The 18429-nt window shown below is 40.7% G+C and overlaps 1 protein-coding gene across 3 annotated transcripts in view; it reads right to left on the bottom strand.

Moving 5' to 3' along the window:
• SLC51B (SLC51 subunit beta) overlaps window positions 1-18429 on the bottom strand; it is a 36918-nt gene that overhangs the window by 12997 nt on the left and 5492 nt on the right. Inside the window, exon 1 of one of the 3 annotated variants that reach the window (XM_072614113.1) lies at window positions 2966-3190. The exons of 1 other annotated variant lie outside the window; for it this stretch is intronic. In XM_072614113.1, the coding sequence (XP_072470214.1) occupies window positions 2966-2988 (23 nt within the window). In that variant the 5' untranslated portion in view covers window positions 2989-3190. Of the gene's footprint in view, window positions 1-421; window positions 561-2965; window positions 3191-18429 lie in introns of those variants that run through there. One more of the 3 variants, XM_072614130.1, reaches the window with a different exon arrangement.

The raw sequence follows: 18429 nt of genomic DNA, 5'->3' as shown, positions 1-18429 counted from the left end.
GGAAGATGAGTCTAGGCCTGGCACTCCATTCACTGTGCCACCTAGCTGCCCTCCTTCTAGGCAGAAGATATTATTATCCCTGGATTTTAAAAGTATTTTGAGAATACACTAATGTATAGTAATTATTTAATGTAGCTGACTATAATACCTACACAAGGATGCCATAGCCTCCCAGGATCATAGATTCAGAGCTACAGGAGAAGTGAGAACTCTGCTAGCCCATTTCAGAGGTCATTTTACATATGAAGAAACCAAGGGCCGGAGAGTTTTAGCAACTTGCCCAAGATCCCATAAATAAGTGGCAGAAGTTAGGATTTTAATCCAGGGCTTCTGAGTCCAGGTTCAGACTTCTTCACTATTGCCACTGCTTCTCTTGACATCCCTGAACTCCCAGAAAGTCTGAAATTAACAAAGAACTCACCTTGAATGCCCCGGTTCTAAAACAAGCTACTGACTCTTCGAAGCAGCACAGTTCTCTTTCTTTTCTCTCTCCTGATCACCCTCCAGTCCCCTTGACTGAGCAATCCCTGAGGGAGGCAGGTGCACCTTGACTGGGAGTGATGACTACAGTCTTATAAAGCCTCAACCCAGAAGGGGAACAGTAACACACCCACTTCTAGAGTTTCCCTTGTACAACTTAGAGGTGATTGAACTCTAACAAGCTGACCTCTGAAATCTCTTTAAGGTGAATTCCTGTCACCAGATATAGTTACACAATCCCAAAGGGCATTTGTTTCACTTACTTCAAACTAAGAGTAAATAAAAAATTCTGACCCCATAACACAGTAAGCTTTTTTTTTTTGACAGAGACAGAGACACAGACTCAGAGAGAAAGATGAAAACAGAGACTAAGAGACAGAGACATAGAGATGGGGGAGAGACGGAGGGGAAGAGGAGAGAGACAGAGACAAAGAGACAGAGGAGGGAGAGAGAGAGAGAGAGAGTTAGCCTTCATTTATCCCTGCAGCCTAAGATTCACCATCTCCAAGTACTAGCAATCCTTAACCAAGGAGGGTTGCTTTATTAAAACTTCTGATTTGTCCTGAAGGTTAGGATGCCAAAGACCTTACTCATTCATGCGTGTTTCACCCTCAAAGCAGGGAAATAACTGAAATCTGCTGTTTAATTCAACAAGCATTTAATAAGGATCTCCTTAGTGTCCTAGGCACCTGGCTAGGCACTGGAGATACAAAGACAGAAACACAAATCTTTGCCCTAAAGGAGCTTGTCTTCTACTAGAAGGATGTTGTTATTGTTCAGTTGTTTTTTCAGTCATGTCCGACCCTTCGTGACCCCATTTGGGGTTTTCTCGGCAAAGGTACTGGAGTGGTTTGTCATTTTCTTCTCCAGCTCATTTAAGAAATGAGGAAACTAAGGCAAACAAGATTAGAAGCAAACAGGGCTAACTGACTTTCCTGGGGGGTCACACAGCTAAGTGTAAGTGTCTCAGGCTAGATTTAACTCAGTCCTTCCTCACTCCATGCCAAGCATTCTATCCACTGCATCACATAGCTACCCCTATCAGAGGAAGTAGTCTATGTGCAAAGGAGTCTGGGAAAAGGGGGAATGCCATGCTTATGAAATATGGGAGAAAGAGTACAAACTCCTCATTTTGGTATCTTAAAGTCTTTCCTGATCTGAATCCAGCCTACTTTGCCAGAATTATTTTAAGTTGCTCCTCTTAATGTATTATGGGTCAGGCAAACTGACCTTTTTGCTATTTCCTGAAATGAGTATTCTATGTCCCATCTCAGGTTTGTACTCAGGCAATCCCTCCTCATCTCCTCTTCTTGGAACCCTTAGCTACTTTCCAAGGTCATCTCACTGCCTATTTGTAATAGGACCACAGATCTAGAACAGAAAGCCATCCAATTCTGTCCTCTCATTTTACATTTATGGAAACTGAGGTCCATGGCAGTTAGTTTACTTGCAGGCCTTTATCTCCTTACTCTGGACTTCTGCAATAGCCTGCTATTGGTCTGCATGCCACAAGTCTCTCCCCACTCTGGTCTAACCTCCACTCAGCTGCCGAAGTAATTTTCCTAAAGTGAAATTCTGACCATGTTTCACCTGGCCACCCCTTCCCACTTAATAAATTTCAGTGGTTCCCTATTATCTCCAGAATCAAATGTAAAATCCTCTGTTTAGCTTTTAAAGCTCATCATAACCTACCTTCACATATACCCCTTCCAGTCTTCCTATACCTTACATGCTCCCAAACCCTCTTGGATCCAGGGACACTGGGTTCCTTGCTCTTCCTTGAACTAGACATTCCATCTTTCCCCATGCCTGGAATACTTTCCCCACTTATCTCCTCCTGGTTTCTTTGGCTTCCTTCAAGTCTCAGCTTAAATCTCACCTTCTAGAGGAAGACTTTCTCAATTTCTCTCTAATTCTAGTGCTGAGCCTCTGTTTACATTTCCTATTTATTAGACAGACAGACAGACAGATAGATAGATAGTTTGAACACAGTTGTTTGCATACTGTTTCCCCTTGATTGTGAAGTCCTGGAGATCAGATCTTTGCATCCTTAGGGCTTAGCACAGCACCTGGTACACAGTAGGTGCTTAATAAATACTTATTGATGGACAGGCTTCCCCAACGTTAAGAGTAGTGAGAGACAGAGGCAGGATTTGAACCAAGGTTCTTGGACTTTAAGGCCAGTGTTCTGTCTACTGTTTCACATGCTTCTTCCTGAATTCCTTCCTTCTACCCCCTCCCGTATTATCATATACCTACACTTATTCATGTAAATGGTATATCCACACTCCTTAGAAAGTAAGCTACTTGAAGACAGTGAATAATTCCCCTGTATCTTTGTATCCCCAGAATCTAGCAAAGTGCCTTGAATGTAACAGGTTACTCAAAAATTTGTGTTGAGTCCTATCAAGTCAATGGGTATTTCGTAAGCATCTACGGTTTTCAGGGCATAGTAAACACTTACTACGTATTTGTTGTGACTGACCTTCCTGTATTCACTCCACTCATCGCCGTATTTGTCAAGTGCTTGATGACCCAGCTCTACTCTGTCTGCACAATTTCACCTTCCAGTAATAACCTCTTACCTTCTATGTCTTGCCTCCCCTCACAATATACCTAATCTTTGAGCTCCTGTCCTTGGCCCTTCTCTTTTCTTCACATCTCTCTTTCTGCTCAGTTGTATCCTACAGTTTGATTGGATGCTTCGATGATTCGTTGCCTTTTCACTTTCTTGATTGGCTCAGATATGTGAGCACTGGCTAGCCCACAGTCTCTCTTTTGTCTGCTCTGTTCCTAAAACTAGTGTATGGTGGTGACCAGTGATTTCCTTGGTGCCAGTGCTTATACTAAATAGTAACTGTTTCTCTTTAATTCATGAACCCTGAGGGTCTTCTCCTCCCAGTTTGATTTTTTTTTTTTTAGATTAAAGAGGCCATTTCTTGAGTAACTACTTAAAGAGGCCTATTCACTGAATGGGTGTATCTCACTAAAAGGGAGAATGTGATAAGACATTAGCCTAAAAGGGCCAGGGTCTCACATTGCATCCTGGGCCATCTCCAGGCCACTGGACCCAGATGGCTCAGGAGAAGAAGGTGAGGTTAGTGACCTTGCACAGCCCTCCCTCACTCAAATCAAAGTCACACATGTCATCATCTTGATGTCATAGCCCTCTTCAAGACTGAAGGACAAACACAACAACTATGTATCAGTCACTGTGCTAAGAGCTGGAGATACGAAAAAAAGGGGAAGAAAAGCCCCCCCCCCCCATTCACAGGAACTCATAATCTAATGGGGGAGGCAACGTGCAAACAACTATGTATGAATGAGATAAATTATAGTTAATTAACAGAGAGGTCATGAGCATTAAGGGGATTCAGGAAAGACTTCTTGCAGAAGGTAGGATTTTAGCTGAGACCTGAAGGATGTCAGGGAAGCCAGAAAACAAAGATGAGGAAGAGTTGAATTAAAATGAGAAATGATCTCCAAGGATTTTTTCCTCCCAGTGATTGTTGACAGGTTAAGATGATAGAATTCGGCCGATCAAAAAGTAAGGTCCTTGAGTTTTGACAGAATCAATTACTCTTCCATTTTTCTAGTCCTCATGGAGTTCCCCCATATCCCAGAGAATTGTATTATGGACTACACAAAATTTATCACCTAATCATATACTATTCTGCATAAAATTGTCTATTTGTTTTGTGCGTCTTTGTCTTGTTTCCCTACCTGGAATATAAGTCCCTGGACAGGATCTATGTCTTAAACTTTTTGCCCCATATAATAATTTCTTTGCATTAGCTCAGCCAACACAATCAGGGACAAATGCTATGGATTATTTTGGCCTTAAGACCAGCACTGTCAGGGAAATAGAGTAGGTGATAGGAGATTTCTAGCATAGGGCTGGCTATTCTTAATTACACAGTAATAATCAGTGATCACTTCAATTTAGCTTTTTTGAAACCTAAATTCCATGCTTTTTTAGAAGCTTAACATTAACTTAAACAAGTATAAAATCTGACTCACAGAACGTGTACTTTAATGGATAGCTACAGTAGGGTCAAGATACTCTGTAGGTCAACATCCATGTCCTGAAACTAAAGTTCATGAACCTCTACCCATGTGTTTACCTGTAATTACAATGAACTCAAAGCAAAAGCATTTAATGAAATGGCATGGTAAAAAAAATAGCAATGAAGCATTTCATCCATCAGACTGGGGTGTCCTCTCCAACAAATGCATATGACATCAGCTAGAAGGATGGCTACACATAAAGAACATAAGTGGAGAGGAACACACATCAGGAGCACGTATGACCAGGCACATGCGAGTAGAGGCATACACATAGGGAACACAAGTGGCCAAGGCACCAGGTGAAGGTATGGCCAAGACAAAAACTATTTGTCCCTCTGACTGTTGAGCCTTCATAGGCTCTGCTGAATAACCTGCTCCCCACTGATCTCATAGTAAACCACTGTGGGGTGCGGCTTTACTGACTGCTGCCTGGCATTGTTCCTCTGGAGTCTCTGCCATGTCCAGCTTCTGGTTCAGTTGAAATCCCCAACAAATGCATTGTTGTAGTCTTTCAGATATCTCTTTTAGAAAAAGCAGGTGCCTCCCCGGTTTTGTTGTTTTGCTCTCAGAGTCTAAAATCTAAGGTCTCCCTTCTCTTGGCAAGAGTGTCTCTGTCCCAGGTGCCAAGATCTTTAGAACAAAGAACAGGGTTGTCCAAACTAGATAATGCCCTCAGACTTGATCTTTTCTTTCCACGATTCATCCTAATTTGGAGTTTGGTCTCCTAGGTCAGAGACTTTATCCTAATTGATGGCAACTGTTCAACATATAATTTCCAAATTTTCATCTCTTCTCTAGATTGTAAAACAGGTAATGATTATTTTCCTAATTATTATAAAATAGCTGGGGTTCTTCAGTCCCTAAACCAGAAACCTCTCTCCTTAGGCCATACAGATGAATGCGTGGAAAAAAAATTACAGAAGTCAGCTTGGGCGGAAGGCCTTTGTCTCTAGTATCACCTCAGTCCCTTCATTTAAACAAGAATCAAATCCAAACCTGACATGATTAAATAAAGATGAGCCAGGCCTTGGAAAACTAGCTGAGGCTGCCTACTCTTATTGAAAATTGATTTATATTTCAAAAGTCAAGTCATGGCTTTTATAATTTGTGCTGAGAACCATTGCCGCTAAGGTAGATCAGCAAATTTTTTTCCCAGCAAGGAATCCTATTTAATAGTTTGTATTCAGATTAGAAAACTATTTGATGAAAGTAAAGATCTCATTTCCTGATTTTGTTCTACCTTCTCCCTGCTCTCTCTATTTACATGGGCCATCCTTCATGCCTGGAATCAACTTTCTCTACATCTCTACCTATAGAAATCCTCCTAAAACAAAGCTATTTTCCAGTACTTAGTGTGTTACTCCCATAACCAAGTGGTAATGTTGTATATGTCAAGTACCTATGGAGTTTAGGGTTGGGAAATGGAGTGGTGAGTTGTGACTGTATCTTGGAAGGAATACCTGCAACTCTGGGACCACGGATCTGTTTAAGTATACAAGATTATTTGAATATTTATGATAGCATATTGGCATAAACCTAATCTGGTCATTTCCACATGATGTAAAACAGTCAATATGCTACTTCCAACAAAAAATGGAATTGGTCAAGAATATGTCATATCCCATTGTTCAATTCCAGTTCTCGTATGCAGAAAAGACAACCTAAGTTTTGGGTTTTTTTTTCTAGAAGAAACATCCCTATATAAGATAACAACTGGATAAAAGAATGACTAGTTTGGGCATCAAGGTACTTCATTGGATAGAGCACCACACCTGGAGTCAGGAAGACCTGAGTTCAAATCTGACTTCAGATACCTACTAGCTAGGCAAGTCACTTAACCCTGTTTGCCTCAGTTTCCTCACCTGCAAAATGTGCTGGAGAAAGAAATGGCCCTTGTTAAAAATAACCAAGAATTCTATCTGGGTATGAGTGAATTTAGAAAAAAAGATTTTTATTTCACATCTAAAAAGATGGGTGACTTGGCCCCTAAGCAGAGCCTGACCTAAGCACTTGTAATGCTAGTTATATAATTCTTTATAATTCACCTAGTTTTGAATTTCATGCCTTGAACCCCATTGGTCAACATTCCAGGGTTCACTAAACCCCACCCCTTGATCGCAACTTCCTTTACTTTATTCTTTAAAGGAATACTCTTAGTCCCCTCCCCTTTTGTCTACATCAGCATGACAAAGGAGTTTTCAGTTGTTAAGACAACTGACAAAAGTGAGGTTGAAGATTCCAACCCAGGGTATCAATAATAAAGGTGGATTTTATGGCTCGCATACTTATCCTTGTAGATGAGAGCTGGCCTGGAAGTGGTTTTTGGTTTGTAGGAAGAGGCATTCCCGCTGCTCTCTGTACAAGCAGGTTTTGTCTCTCACATTAGCCATCAGTATGAATTATAATTTTATAAAATTTCTGTGAAAACAAAATTCAATCATACCTTACACCCTACAGTACCTTTGCCAAGAAAATTCCAAAAGGGATCATCAGGAGTCACTCTCAAGGGAAAAGACCGAACAACATCTATTTATGTAATGAACCTGAACTGCTCCGTGTGAAATGAAGCTTTAATGGCTCACTTTAAAGGTCACTTGCCAGGGGGGAGAGGAGTCCAAGGGAATCTCTTGTAATCTCTCTCCTGCATTCCATGCTCACCTCTGGGTTTATAGTGTTAGGGTCATGTTCTGTCTACAGATGAATTCAGGCTCAGTTATAAAAACTCTCTCTGGTCTTTATTTACATCTTCCATTTATTATTTTGGGCCAGCTTAAAACGAAGTCTACAAGTGATGCAGCAGAACCTATTTCTTAGAGACAACTCAATACCTTCCTAGCTAAATTAACCCCAGGTGTGTCTCTCAAGCCTAACGCTGAGCGAATCTATTATGTTTATTGCAGATCAATTTTATTCCCCACCCCTCACCTCCAACACTTCTTAAATGCAAACATAATCAAGGCTAGTCTACTAAAATTGTTTTAATGTATTAAGGAAGATTCATTAGAACTTAAGAGGTGAAGCAAACAGAACACTCAGTCAAGGATGGGGTAGGAGCAGATTACCACATTGGAAGTATGGCAGCTAGGGGTTTCTCTGACTACAGGATGCAGAAAGTGTCCCCTGCTTAGATCCTGGAGGGGGCAGTTCATCTAAGCTTTACTTTTCATGGAAGGAGTAGGGGGAACAGAGGTGGGAGTAGAGGTGATGTCTGTGATGGGTTGTCTCACCTAATGGGATTTTAGCTGTTTTACTAACAGTATCCCAATGATCAACAGTTTTCACAGTCCTTAGCACAGTAGGTGCTAAGGAGAAAACAAATGAAACTTGTTTCTTTCCTATAGATGGGGGAGCTTCGTTTCCAAGATCCTGTTCCTCTCAAATTTCCCACCTCTTATCTCCTTCCCAGGATGCCCTGTGAATCAGCGTCACTCTTGTTACACACATGCACAACCTCTAGAGTGTTTTCCAAACATCCCACTGCTGTGTTTTCTGGAATTGCTGTCTTGCAAGGTTATTGTTTACGTTTTGTAACCCCCACAAAAGAGTGCAAATGTGGTGACTGTTTTTAAATTTGCCTTTCTATCCCCATTGCCTTATACAGAGTAGGTGCTTAATAAGCGACTGAATTGGATGGACTCATTATGATTACACTTCCCGTGAGCATGTATGAGTATGCCCAAGAGGTTGCCCCAGACTCAAGAGACACAGAAATGATTATAGCAAGGACTGTCCCCTGTACATGGTATGGAGATGCCATTGTGCAGGTCAAAGGGAGGCAGAAAAGACATCTCTAGCCTCTTCTCCCCTATTCTTTTTCCAAGGGAGACTTTAATTTCTTCCAAGAGGGAAAGCAGGAGGTTGGATCCACAAGCCTGGCCACTCTCCTCTCCTCAGAGATATGAGGTACCAGCCTAGAATTAGATCTAGTTGCTTCTTTAAATATGGTTGGGGGTATAGTTTTCAAGTTCAGGATAAATGCCTGGTCATGGTTCATTAATGAGGAAAGGAGAACCCCAAGTTTCATATCCAAAGCTTGACTCCCTTCCCACAAAATACCCCTCCACAATGAAAACACACATAGCAGATAACAAAGAAACCCATTTATCCAAATCAATGGCAAAACACAAATCAGAGAAAGTACATTTAGGAACATATAAACCAGACAGGGTGAAGGAACTCTCCTATTAGAAGCATGGCAACTCAGTTCAACCAAGACAGATAGAATCCTAGCTCTCACATGGGTGTAGGGCAGGGGTGGGAAACCTTTGGCCTCAAGGCCAGGTGTTTGGATTCAGTCAAAGACCTGCATTTGAGGACCTAGAAAGTCACATGTGGCCTCCTGGGGTAGGGACATGATGGAGACTGCCAACTCTTCTCATGTCAACTTTTTCCTTGAAAAAATCCTGGGAGGTAGGTGCTGTTATTACCCCCATTTTACAGATGAGGCGATTGAGGCTGAGAAAGATTAGATTCACACAGCTAGTGTCTGAAGATTCAAACTCAGGTCTTCCTGATGCCAAGTTCATCCCTCTCTCTGTCCTGGGTTGTTGTAAGGATTAAATGAGATAACACATGTAAAGTGCTTTGCAAACCTCAGCATGCTATGTAAACTATATCATGATTATATTTTATATTATTTTTATATATATTAATATAATTATATATATTAATATACATAATATATTATATTTTCTTCTTCTTCATCACGATATTTGCCTCTTTTCAACTTCTACCCATTGTCCCCCAGGGGCATCATCCACAATATCCTCCATGCCTGGTATGGACTTTCTCAGTCTGTCTCTTATTTGCTTTCCTCCAGGGTCCAACTCAGATGCCACTTCTTTGATGACCTTGAATGAAAGTGATCTGTCCCTCCCAAGTTCTGATTTCTGCTACCAAACCAATCTGATCTTCTCTGACTGTTCTTGTGACTCAGTCTGTACTACACACAAACATACAAGCTAATCATTACCTCATATTGTATGTGTCTGTGTTAACCTTGTGTCCATATTTCAAGCTTTTTAAGAACAGGGAACCACTTCTTATAACTTCTGCCATTCCCACACAGTGACTAGCACAGTGCTGGCCACATGGAAGAGAAATTCTTTATTGGTTTTTCGGCTACATTCACATTTACAGACCAGTTGTTAAAAATGAAAAATGGAAATGCTCTAGGGAAGTCAAATTTGTGGTCATGAAAGTTTTGAAAGTAAAAAAAAAATTAGCATATGTGCTGGTCTATTGGGTAAAAATCATCACCAAAGCTGCCTATGTGGCCTTATGTGACGTCAGGCACACTGCCTAACCTCTCTGTGCCTCATTTTCCTCATCCATAAAAATAAGATAGAACCTTCAAGTCAGTGGTACAGTAGGAGGAGCACTAGGTGGGGCTTCTGGGGTTCAGATTCCAGTACTACCTCTTCTTACTTGGTTAACCATGGGTAAATTGTTTAACCTCTCTCGACTTTAGCTCCCCAATTTGTTAAATGAGGAGACTGGACTAAATGACCTCTAAGGTCTCCTTTGGTTCAAAACCTATTTTCCTTCACATTATCTAATAATCTAAAATGCTATAGTTTTGCTGGAGTCCTCTTAGAAATTTTTGTACAAATGTGCAGCTTTTTAAATGGCACTTGCAAAGTATAGACCTTTAATTGTTTCTACAAAGAATGGATCATGAGCCTGCCACTTTAGTCTATTTTATCTTATCTACAGCATCAGATTGATGTCGTTGGCCTCTACCTAAGCTTCTTAATTCCTTCCTTGTCTTTGACCTCCCTTGTTCCTGGTTACACAATAACAAAACATCTTTAGTCGTGAGTAAATCAGAGTCCAAGAGCAGAGTAAATCCAAAGTCTATGAAATTTTCATTTAATTGTAATAAAATGGGACTAAAAGTTAAATCATCAGTTCTCATAAATGGCTTCTTCAAACACTTTTTTGAAAATGAATTGTACAACAGGTACAGTTAGTAACAATTTAGCAATGAAGATGTTTAGGGAAAAGACATTGCAAACATAAAAGATTTGTGTATTAACTTTTTGGTTAATCCTTCTATATTTGATGAGTACATAGGGCTTTTTCCGGGAGTTGGGGAGGCAATCTGGATTAGGTGACTTGCCCTGGGTCACACAGCTAGTAAGTATCTAAAGCTAATTTTGAACTCAGGTCCTCCTGACTCCAGGACTGGGGTTCCATCTACTGTACTACCTAACTACCCCTACATAAGGACTTTGAAAAGGTCATACAATACAATACAATAAGGAATTTGCTTTCTCTTAGTATCTTGGTCTATGAGGCAGCAGATAGGGTGCTAGACATGGAGCCAGGAAAACCTGAGTTCAAATCCTGCTTCAGACACTCAGTAGCTGTGTGACCTTGGGCAAGTCACTTAATCTGTCTCAGTGTCAGTTTACTCATCTACAAAAAAGGGATGGTAAGAGAACATGCCCAGATCACCTCAAATGGAGGCATGTACATGGGAAAAGCCAAGAATCTGCTCTGAGAGAAGACATTTTGCAATAGCTTACACATGTTTGGGTGCAGTCTCTTTCTTTTGGCTGTATAGCTGAACTACCTGTATTTTTATATCTACCTATCTGAAGCATAGTTGCGCTTTCCTCTTCCTGCTTAGGGCCACTTTCCTCTCTCCCTTAGGTGGCCCCAAGAAACAGGTTTTATCTTGTTTCATTTGTCCTTGTTGGTTCTGCTTACAGTCAGTGGAGGAGTCCTAAAACCCAGGAGCTCAAGCCATGGGGGCCTTAGAGCCCAGGATTCCAGGCTAGATGTTGCCACCAGCACAGCAGGGAAGCACTGAGAAGTGAGGGTCCCAGGGGAGCTTTGGACTAGGAATCTGATGGTACTAATGCTATCTAGCAGCTGTGCTAAACAGTGGACATCCCCAAAGTTTGAGGTGGCATGAGGGAATTATGTCCCTCAGGTGATGAAGGGAAATGTTTGCATGGTTGTTTTATTAACCTGAATATTAACCTGAAGTTAATATTCCTTTGTAAAAAAGCTAACTTAATCATTAAGTGGTTAAATGGAACTAGAGTTGTTGGGTCCTTAAAATGTGGAGAACATGGTTGGAAAAGGTTTAGGTCGATGGGAGAAACAAGAGACCTTCTAATCTGTGTAAGGATACAGGAAAATCCTGGAGGAGTGGTAAAAAGTAATACACCTGGCCTTCAGGCAATGGTGGGAAAGGGGGCAGTTACACATTGTTACATATATGTAAAGTCATTGTTACACATATGTAAAGCAAGTTGTAAATTTTAAAACACTATCTAAATTTTCACTCTTATCATTGATAAAAGAAAAGATACTTCCATTGCAAGGAAGTTTCTTCCATTACTACTCTAATGCCTCATCCTGATGTGTCTCTGGGGATTGCAAAGCTCTGCCTGCGAAGCCCAGACCTACCAGGTCACAAAATCCAAGATGAAAGGACCTTAGACACCACATAGTCCAATCCACACCTATGTACCATGTTCCATGACAAGTGATCAGGCATCCAGCAATGTCTATAAAATGTTTGTATTGAAAAGATGGGCCTTTGCTTTCATAGGAAGCTTGGATCAGTCAGTAGAAGGATTCGGTACTCTGTACTCTGGTGTACCTGATCTCTTCCTCCTGTTCAACTCTAGGTCCAATTCATTGTTCAGCTGTATCCTCTGTCCCAAATACACAATGTTGGATAAGTTCTGTAGGGCATCCATTCAGATACATATTAAAATCTGAGCAATAGACATTCTTCATCCACTTTGTCTTCCCTGTATAGATGGACAGGACAAACTCCTTTGAATGATTTACAGATCTCTTCCAGGAGACTCATCAATATCCCCGAGCTTGATGTAGTCACAATATCTTCTATGGAGAGCACCCAGAAGTCCCCACCACCCACTGAAGATCCCTTCTTATCTCTGATTCTCTACTAGATCTCTATCACGATGGCAATTATTACTGGCAAAGATTAATCTCCTGTTTTATGCCTCACCGGATGCCTATTATCAGAGGGTCATTGAAAAAGGTTATGATATCTGTTGTTAAGCCTTCCAAGAAATGTTGAAAGACCTTGATATAGGAATGGGAGACACTTTATTGTAAAGGAGCCTGTAAGGCTATATTTTGTTCATCTGAACTGACACAAAATGAAATAAGACCTATGAATTATTTCATTGCTTAAAATCGGTTTTTATGTTATTCTCTAAATACCATACTCAGTGGGATGGGTGTTACAAATAAAGTGATCCTTACCATTTATTTTTCATAGTCACTCTTTTATTTTGTAAGGTTTTTTGACTTAAGTGCCAGAAAGAGCATTTCCATGTGCATAGCAGAATGCAAAAAGATTGTATAAGAAAACACGAATCTCCATTTTATGTTCTTCATTTTTTTAAAGTACATAAGAATTTCACACACTATTTTCAAAACTGTCCTGATTGTCTCTGCTTGCTTCTGTTCTTTCTGTGCATTTTTAAAAATATTTCAATGGTCATCTTTTTTTTTTGGCATGAGTATGCCCATCCTCCCTCTCTCTTCCTAAGTAAAAACCAAAAAAAAAAAAACAAACAAAATTTAAAAAACAAACCAAAAAACCTTGTAACAAATAAGCATAGTCAAACAAAATTAATCCACACAGTGGCTATGTCCAAAAATGTATGTATCTTTCTATACCTGAGGTCTATCACTTCTCTGTAAGGAGCTGGGTAACATGCTTCATCATAAATTCTCCAAAAGTATGTTTGTTTATTAAATTGATCAGAATTCTTAAGTCTTTCAAAGTTTTTGAAAACTTTGGGGTTTTTTTTAATAATGTTGCCCTTGTATAAATTGTTTTCCTGGTTTTGCTCACTTTACTCAACATCAACTCATAAACACCTCAAAAAAAATAACCCTTCATAAAATTCCTTCTTTTAAATAAGCAGGACAAAATAAAATCAATTCAATTCAAACAAAAATTTAAAATCAGAGGACTCAATCCTTGCTCTCTAAGCAAGTGATAATTTATTGAGCAATTTATTTACAGAGAAGAATACAAAAGTGACTTTAGATATTCTCTGATTTCCAGAAATTAGTTGAGGTCAGATAGATATGCAAAACAGTTAAGTAAGATTATTATTCAAGATCAAGCAAAATCAGTTGATTTTGTACAGAAATTTAGAAAAAAGAAAAACAGTTATAAACTATACAGGAAAACTTTCTTACAATAAGTAGGATGTGAGCTGGATAGGAAGGCAATTCCAGAGAGGGTGAAAGAAATACACACGCATGATTTATTTCATTTTTCAATTTTAAGTTTAATAACTATCAACTGATAAGTGATTAAATAAATATATAAAGGAAGACTATAATCTCATATACATCCCTTAATATTGAGCAAAGTAGAACCAAATCAACAGCAAACAAAAATTTCCATTGCTTTATTTCCCTTTCTAAGGCTATCTTCAGTAACTTTGGCTTTCTTTTTTTTAATAGTGGTAAGCAAATGTTAATTAACATTCACTTCCATTTCTGCTGATCTTGTTTTTCATGACACTGTATGGGTCGTTCCATAGATACTTGTATGCTTCATAAATTTCATTTTTTATGGCACTATAACATTTTATTACATGAATACACCATCATTTATTCTGCTATTCTACAGTTTGTGGCCATTATAAATAAAGCAACTATAAATATTCTTTGTACAGGTAGATACTTTTTTTTTCTTTTTTAATGATCTTTTTAGAATAAAGTCCTAACAATGAAATTGTTGGGTTAAAGGGTTTGATCAGTCTTGTGGTTCACTGTATGTTATTATAATGTTCTCCAAATTTTTGAATCAGTCTGCAGATCCATCAATGATTGTATTAAAGTGCCAGAGGGGAGGAAGGAAGGAAGGAAGGAAGGGAGGGAGGGAGGGAGGGCGGGAGGGAGGGCGGGCTTACTTGCTATGTGCCAGGTACTGTACCATTTAATCTTCACAATAATTCCTGGGAGGTAGGTGCTATTATTATCCTTACTTTACAGTTGAGAAAACTGAGGCAAACAGAGGTTAAGTGACATGCCTAAGGATACTCAGTTAGTAAATGTCTGAGGCTGGGTTTGAACTTCAGTCTCCATAACTCAATTCCAAAGCTATTGCCTTTGCACCACCTAGTTGCCAAGTCTGATACATGGAATTTTATCATTATTTTTTATTAGTTTTTCCATTCTAGTTTGTTATATCTTCAGACTGGTTTGGTCTGGCTCCAATTACTAGGGAATTTGAGCATCTTATCATGTTTATATTTATATTTTTTCTTTCAAAAACTGTCCAACATCATAGAATTCTCCAGTGGAAAAAGACCTTAGGTGGCATGTAATCTACTCCTCAGGAAACAGACAGTCAGGAATGAGGACTTGATCAGTCATATATTTAGGGAGTAAGTGAATTTGGGGTCCAGGCCTTCTGACAGAAAGTGTAGTACTCTTTTCATTACAGTAGTCTAGCTAAAATAAAGATTTTTACTGTGAAATTCTATTTTATCAAGGAAGTCAAATGATGAAATTGCCATTTTAGGAAGCTTAATTTAGTGGCACTATTTAGGTAAGAATTTTGGGGTTTTGAGAGAGAATGTGAAGGAAAGAAAAAGACTGAAATCAGGAAGTCCAGCTAGGAAGTTGTTCCAGTAATTCAGATGTGAAGTGATAAAAGCTTTTACTAGAACAGAAGAGAAACAGAGATAGGAGAAATAAATTTAAGAGACATTTTGAAGGAAGAATCCACAAGATCTGACAATTGGTTAGTTGCATGGGGTGAAGAAATATACTTTTTTTTTTTAATTTTCACATTAGTCGTGTTATAAAGAAGAATTAAGACCAATAGGAGGAATCACAAGAAAGAAGAAACAAAACAAAACAACATAAAAAGAGATCAAATAGTCTGCTTCAATCTGCATTCAGACTCCATAGTTCTTTCTCAGAATGTGGATAGCATTTTCCTTCATGAGTGTTCTGGAGTTGTCTTAGATCCCTGCATTTCTGAGAAGAGCTAAGTCTATGAAAATTAGTCATCACGGGGGCGGAGCCAAGATGGCGAAGTAGAAAGACGCACATACACATAGCTCAGAACCCACAAACCACAGAACGGCTAGAGGGGACCAACCCAGGGCGAATTCTACACCCAGAGACCATGGAATATTGGAGCGAGGGAGATTTCTGTTCCGGAGAGACCTGCAAACCTCTTGCGGGGGGTCCTTTGTGCCGTGGACTGGGCGCCGGGACGGGGAGCAGAGGGCAGCCCTGCCGCGGCCAAGACACAGTGAGGAAAAGATCTGAGAGGGCTACGGGGACAGGATCTCCAGCAGCCACGCGGGTCCCCCCACCCACAGAGGGACCTGCAAACCTCTCGCATAAGGTCCGTCGCGCTGCAGACGCGGAGCCCAGCCCGAACCTGCTGCGGCCGCGGCTCCGAGAGGCACAGATCTGAGAAGGCTCCAGAGACAGGATCTCCAGGGGCGGCACAAGCTCCGCCACCAACCGGTGACTGACGGGGGTAGGTGAGAGAGTCTCTTTGGCGGGTTGAGAGGGGAGTGGGGTGCCCCCATGGCTCGGGCCCCCCCAGGAGATAGAAGCTGAGAGGCGGCTACAGACAGGGGCTCCCCAAACGGGCGGGAGCCTGGATCCATTGTGGAAGGTCTGTGCATAAACCCCCTGAGGGAACTGAGCCAGAGAGGCGGCCCTGCCCCTGACCACCTGAACTTAATTCTCACACTGAATAGCAGCCCTGCCCCCGCCAAAAACCCTAAGGTGGGAAGCAGCATTTGAATCTCAGTCCCCAAACTCTGGCTGGGAGGACCAGGAGGTGAGGTGGGCGTGAGGAGAATATTCAGAGGTCAAGCCACTGGCTGGGGAGAATGCCAAGAAAAGGGAAAAGAAATAAAACTATTGAAGGGTACTTCCTCAGAGAAAAGACACTTCCTCCCTTCCTTTCTGATGGGGAGGAACAATGCTTGCCATCAAGCAAAGACACAGAAATCCAGGATTCTGTGTCCCAGCCCACCCAATGGGCTCGGGCCATGGAAGAGCTCAAGAGGAATTTTGAAAATCAAGTTAGAGAGGTGGAGGAAAGACTGGGAAGGGAAATGAGAGGGATGAGGGAGAAGCATGAAAAGCAGATCAGCTCCCTGCTAACGGAGAACCAAAAAAATCTTGAAGAAATTGGCACCTTGAGAACTAGCCTAACTCAGTTGGCAAGGGAGGTACAAGGGGCCAATGAGGAGAAGAATGCTTTCAAAAGCAGAATAAACCAAATGGAAAAGGAGATTCAAAAGCTCACTGAAGAAAATAGATCTTTCAAAACTGGAATGGTACAGATGGACGCTAAGGACTTTATGAGAAAGACAGATATCTCAGAACATACCGCGCAGATTCGAAAAATGGAAGATAATGTGAAATATCTTATTGGAAAAACAACTGACCTGGAAAATAGAATCAGGAGAGACAATGTAAAAATTCTGGGACTACCTGAAAACCATGATCAAAAGAAGAGCCTAGACATCATCTTCCATGAAATTATCAAGGAAAACTGCCCTGAGATTCTAGAACCAGAAGGCAAAATAAATATTCAAGGAATCCGCAGAACACCGCATGAAAGAGATCCAAAAAGAGAAACTCCTAGGAGCATTGTGGCCAAATTCCAGAATTCCCAGGTGAAAGAGAAAATATTGCAAGCAGGTAGAAAGAAACAATTCAAGTATTGTGGAAATACAATCAGGATAGCACAAGATGTGGCACCCTCTACATTGAGGGATAGAAGGGAATGGAATAGGATATTCCAGAAGTCAAAGGAACTAGGACTGAAGCCAAGAATCACCTACCCAGCAAAACTGAGTATAATACTTCAGGAGAAAAAATGGTCTTTCAATGAAATAGAGGACTTTCAAATTTTCCTGATGAAAAGACCAGAGCTGGAAAGAAAATTTGACTTTCTAACACAAGAATGAAGAGAACCATGAAAAGGTGAACAGCAAAGAGAAGTCATAAGGGACTTACTAAAGTTGAACTGTTTACATTCCTACATGGAAAGACAATATTTGTAACTCTTGAAACATTTCAGTATCTGGGTACTGGGTGGAAGTACACACACACACACATGCACACACGCACACATACATAGAGACAGAGTGCACAGAGTGAATTGAAGAGGATGGGATCGTATGTTAAAAAAAAAAATGAAATCAAGCAGTGAGAGAGAAATATTGGGAGGAGAAAGGAAGAAGTTATATGGGGCAAATTATCTCTCATAAAAGAGGCAAGCAAAAGACTTATTAGTGGTGGGATAAAGAGGGGAGGCAAGAGAAAAACATGAGGTCTACTCTCATCACATTCCACTAAAGGAAAGAATATAATCCACACTCATTTTGATAGGAAAACCTATCTCATAATACAGGACAGTGGGGGACAGGGGCACAAGCAGGGTGGGGGGGAGGATGGAAGGGAGGGCATGGGGAGGAGAATGCAATACGAGGTCGACACTCATGGGGAGGGAAAGGACCATAAGAAAATAGAAGTAATGGGGGACAGGATAGGATGGAGGGAAATATAGTTAGTCCTATACAACACAACTAGTATGGAAATCATTTGCAAAACTAAACAGATATGGCCTATATTGAATTGCCTGTCTTCCAAGGGGAAGGGGTGGAGAGGGAGGGAGCTAAAGAAGTTGGAACTCAAAGTGTTAGGACCAAATGTAATGTTCTTACCACTGGGTAACAAGAAATACAGGTTAAGGGGTCAAGAAAGCTATCTGGCCCTACAGGACAAAAGAGAAGATGGAGACAAGGGCAGGGAGGGAGGATAGAGGAGAGAGCAGATAGGTCACAGGGGCAATTAGAAAGCTTGGGTTTGGGGGGGGGA

Source organism: Notamacropus eugenii, chromosome 1 (assembly GCF_028372415.1).
Source record: "Notamacropus eugenii isolate mMacEug1 chromosome 1, mMacEug1.pri_v2, whole genome shotgun sequence".
NCBI lineage: Eukaryota > Metazoa > Chordata > Mammalia > Diprotodontia > Macropodidae > Notamacropus > Notamacropus eugenii.
The sequence above is the reverse complement of the archived record's forward strand: the minus strand, read 5'-3'. Positions and strand labels throughout refer to the sequence as shown.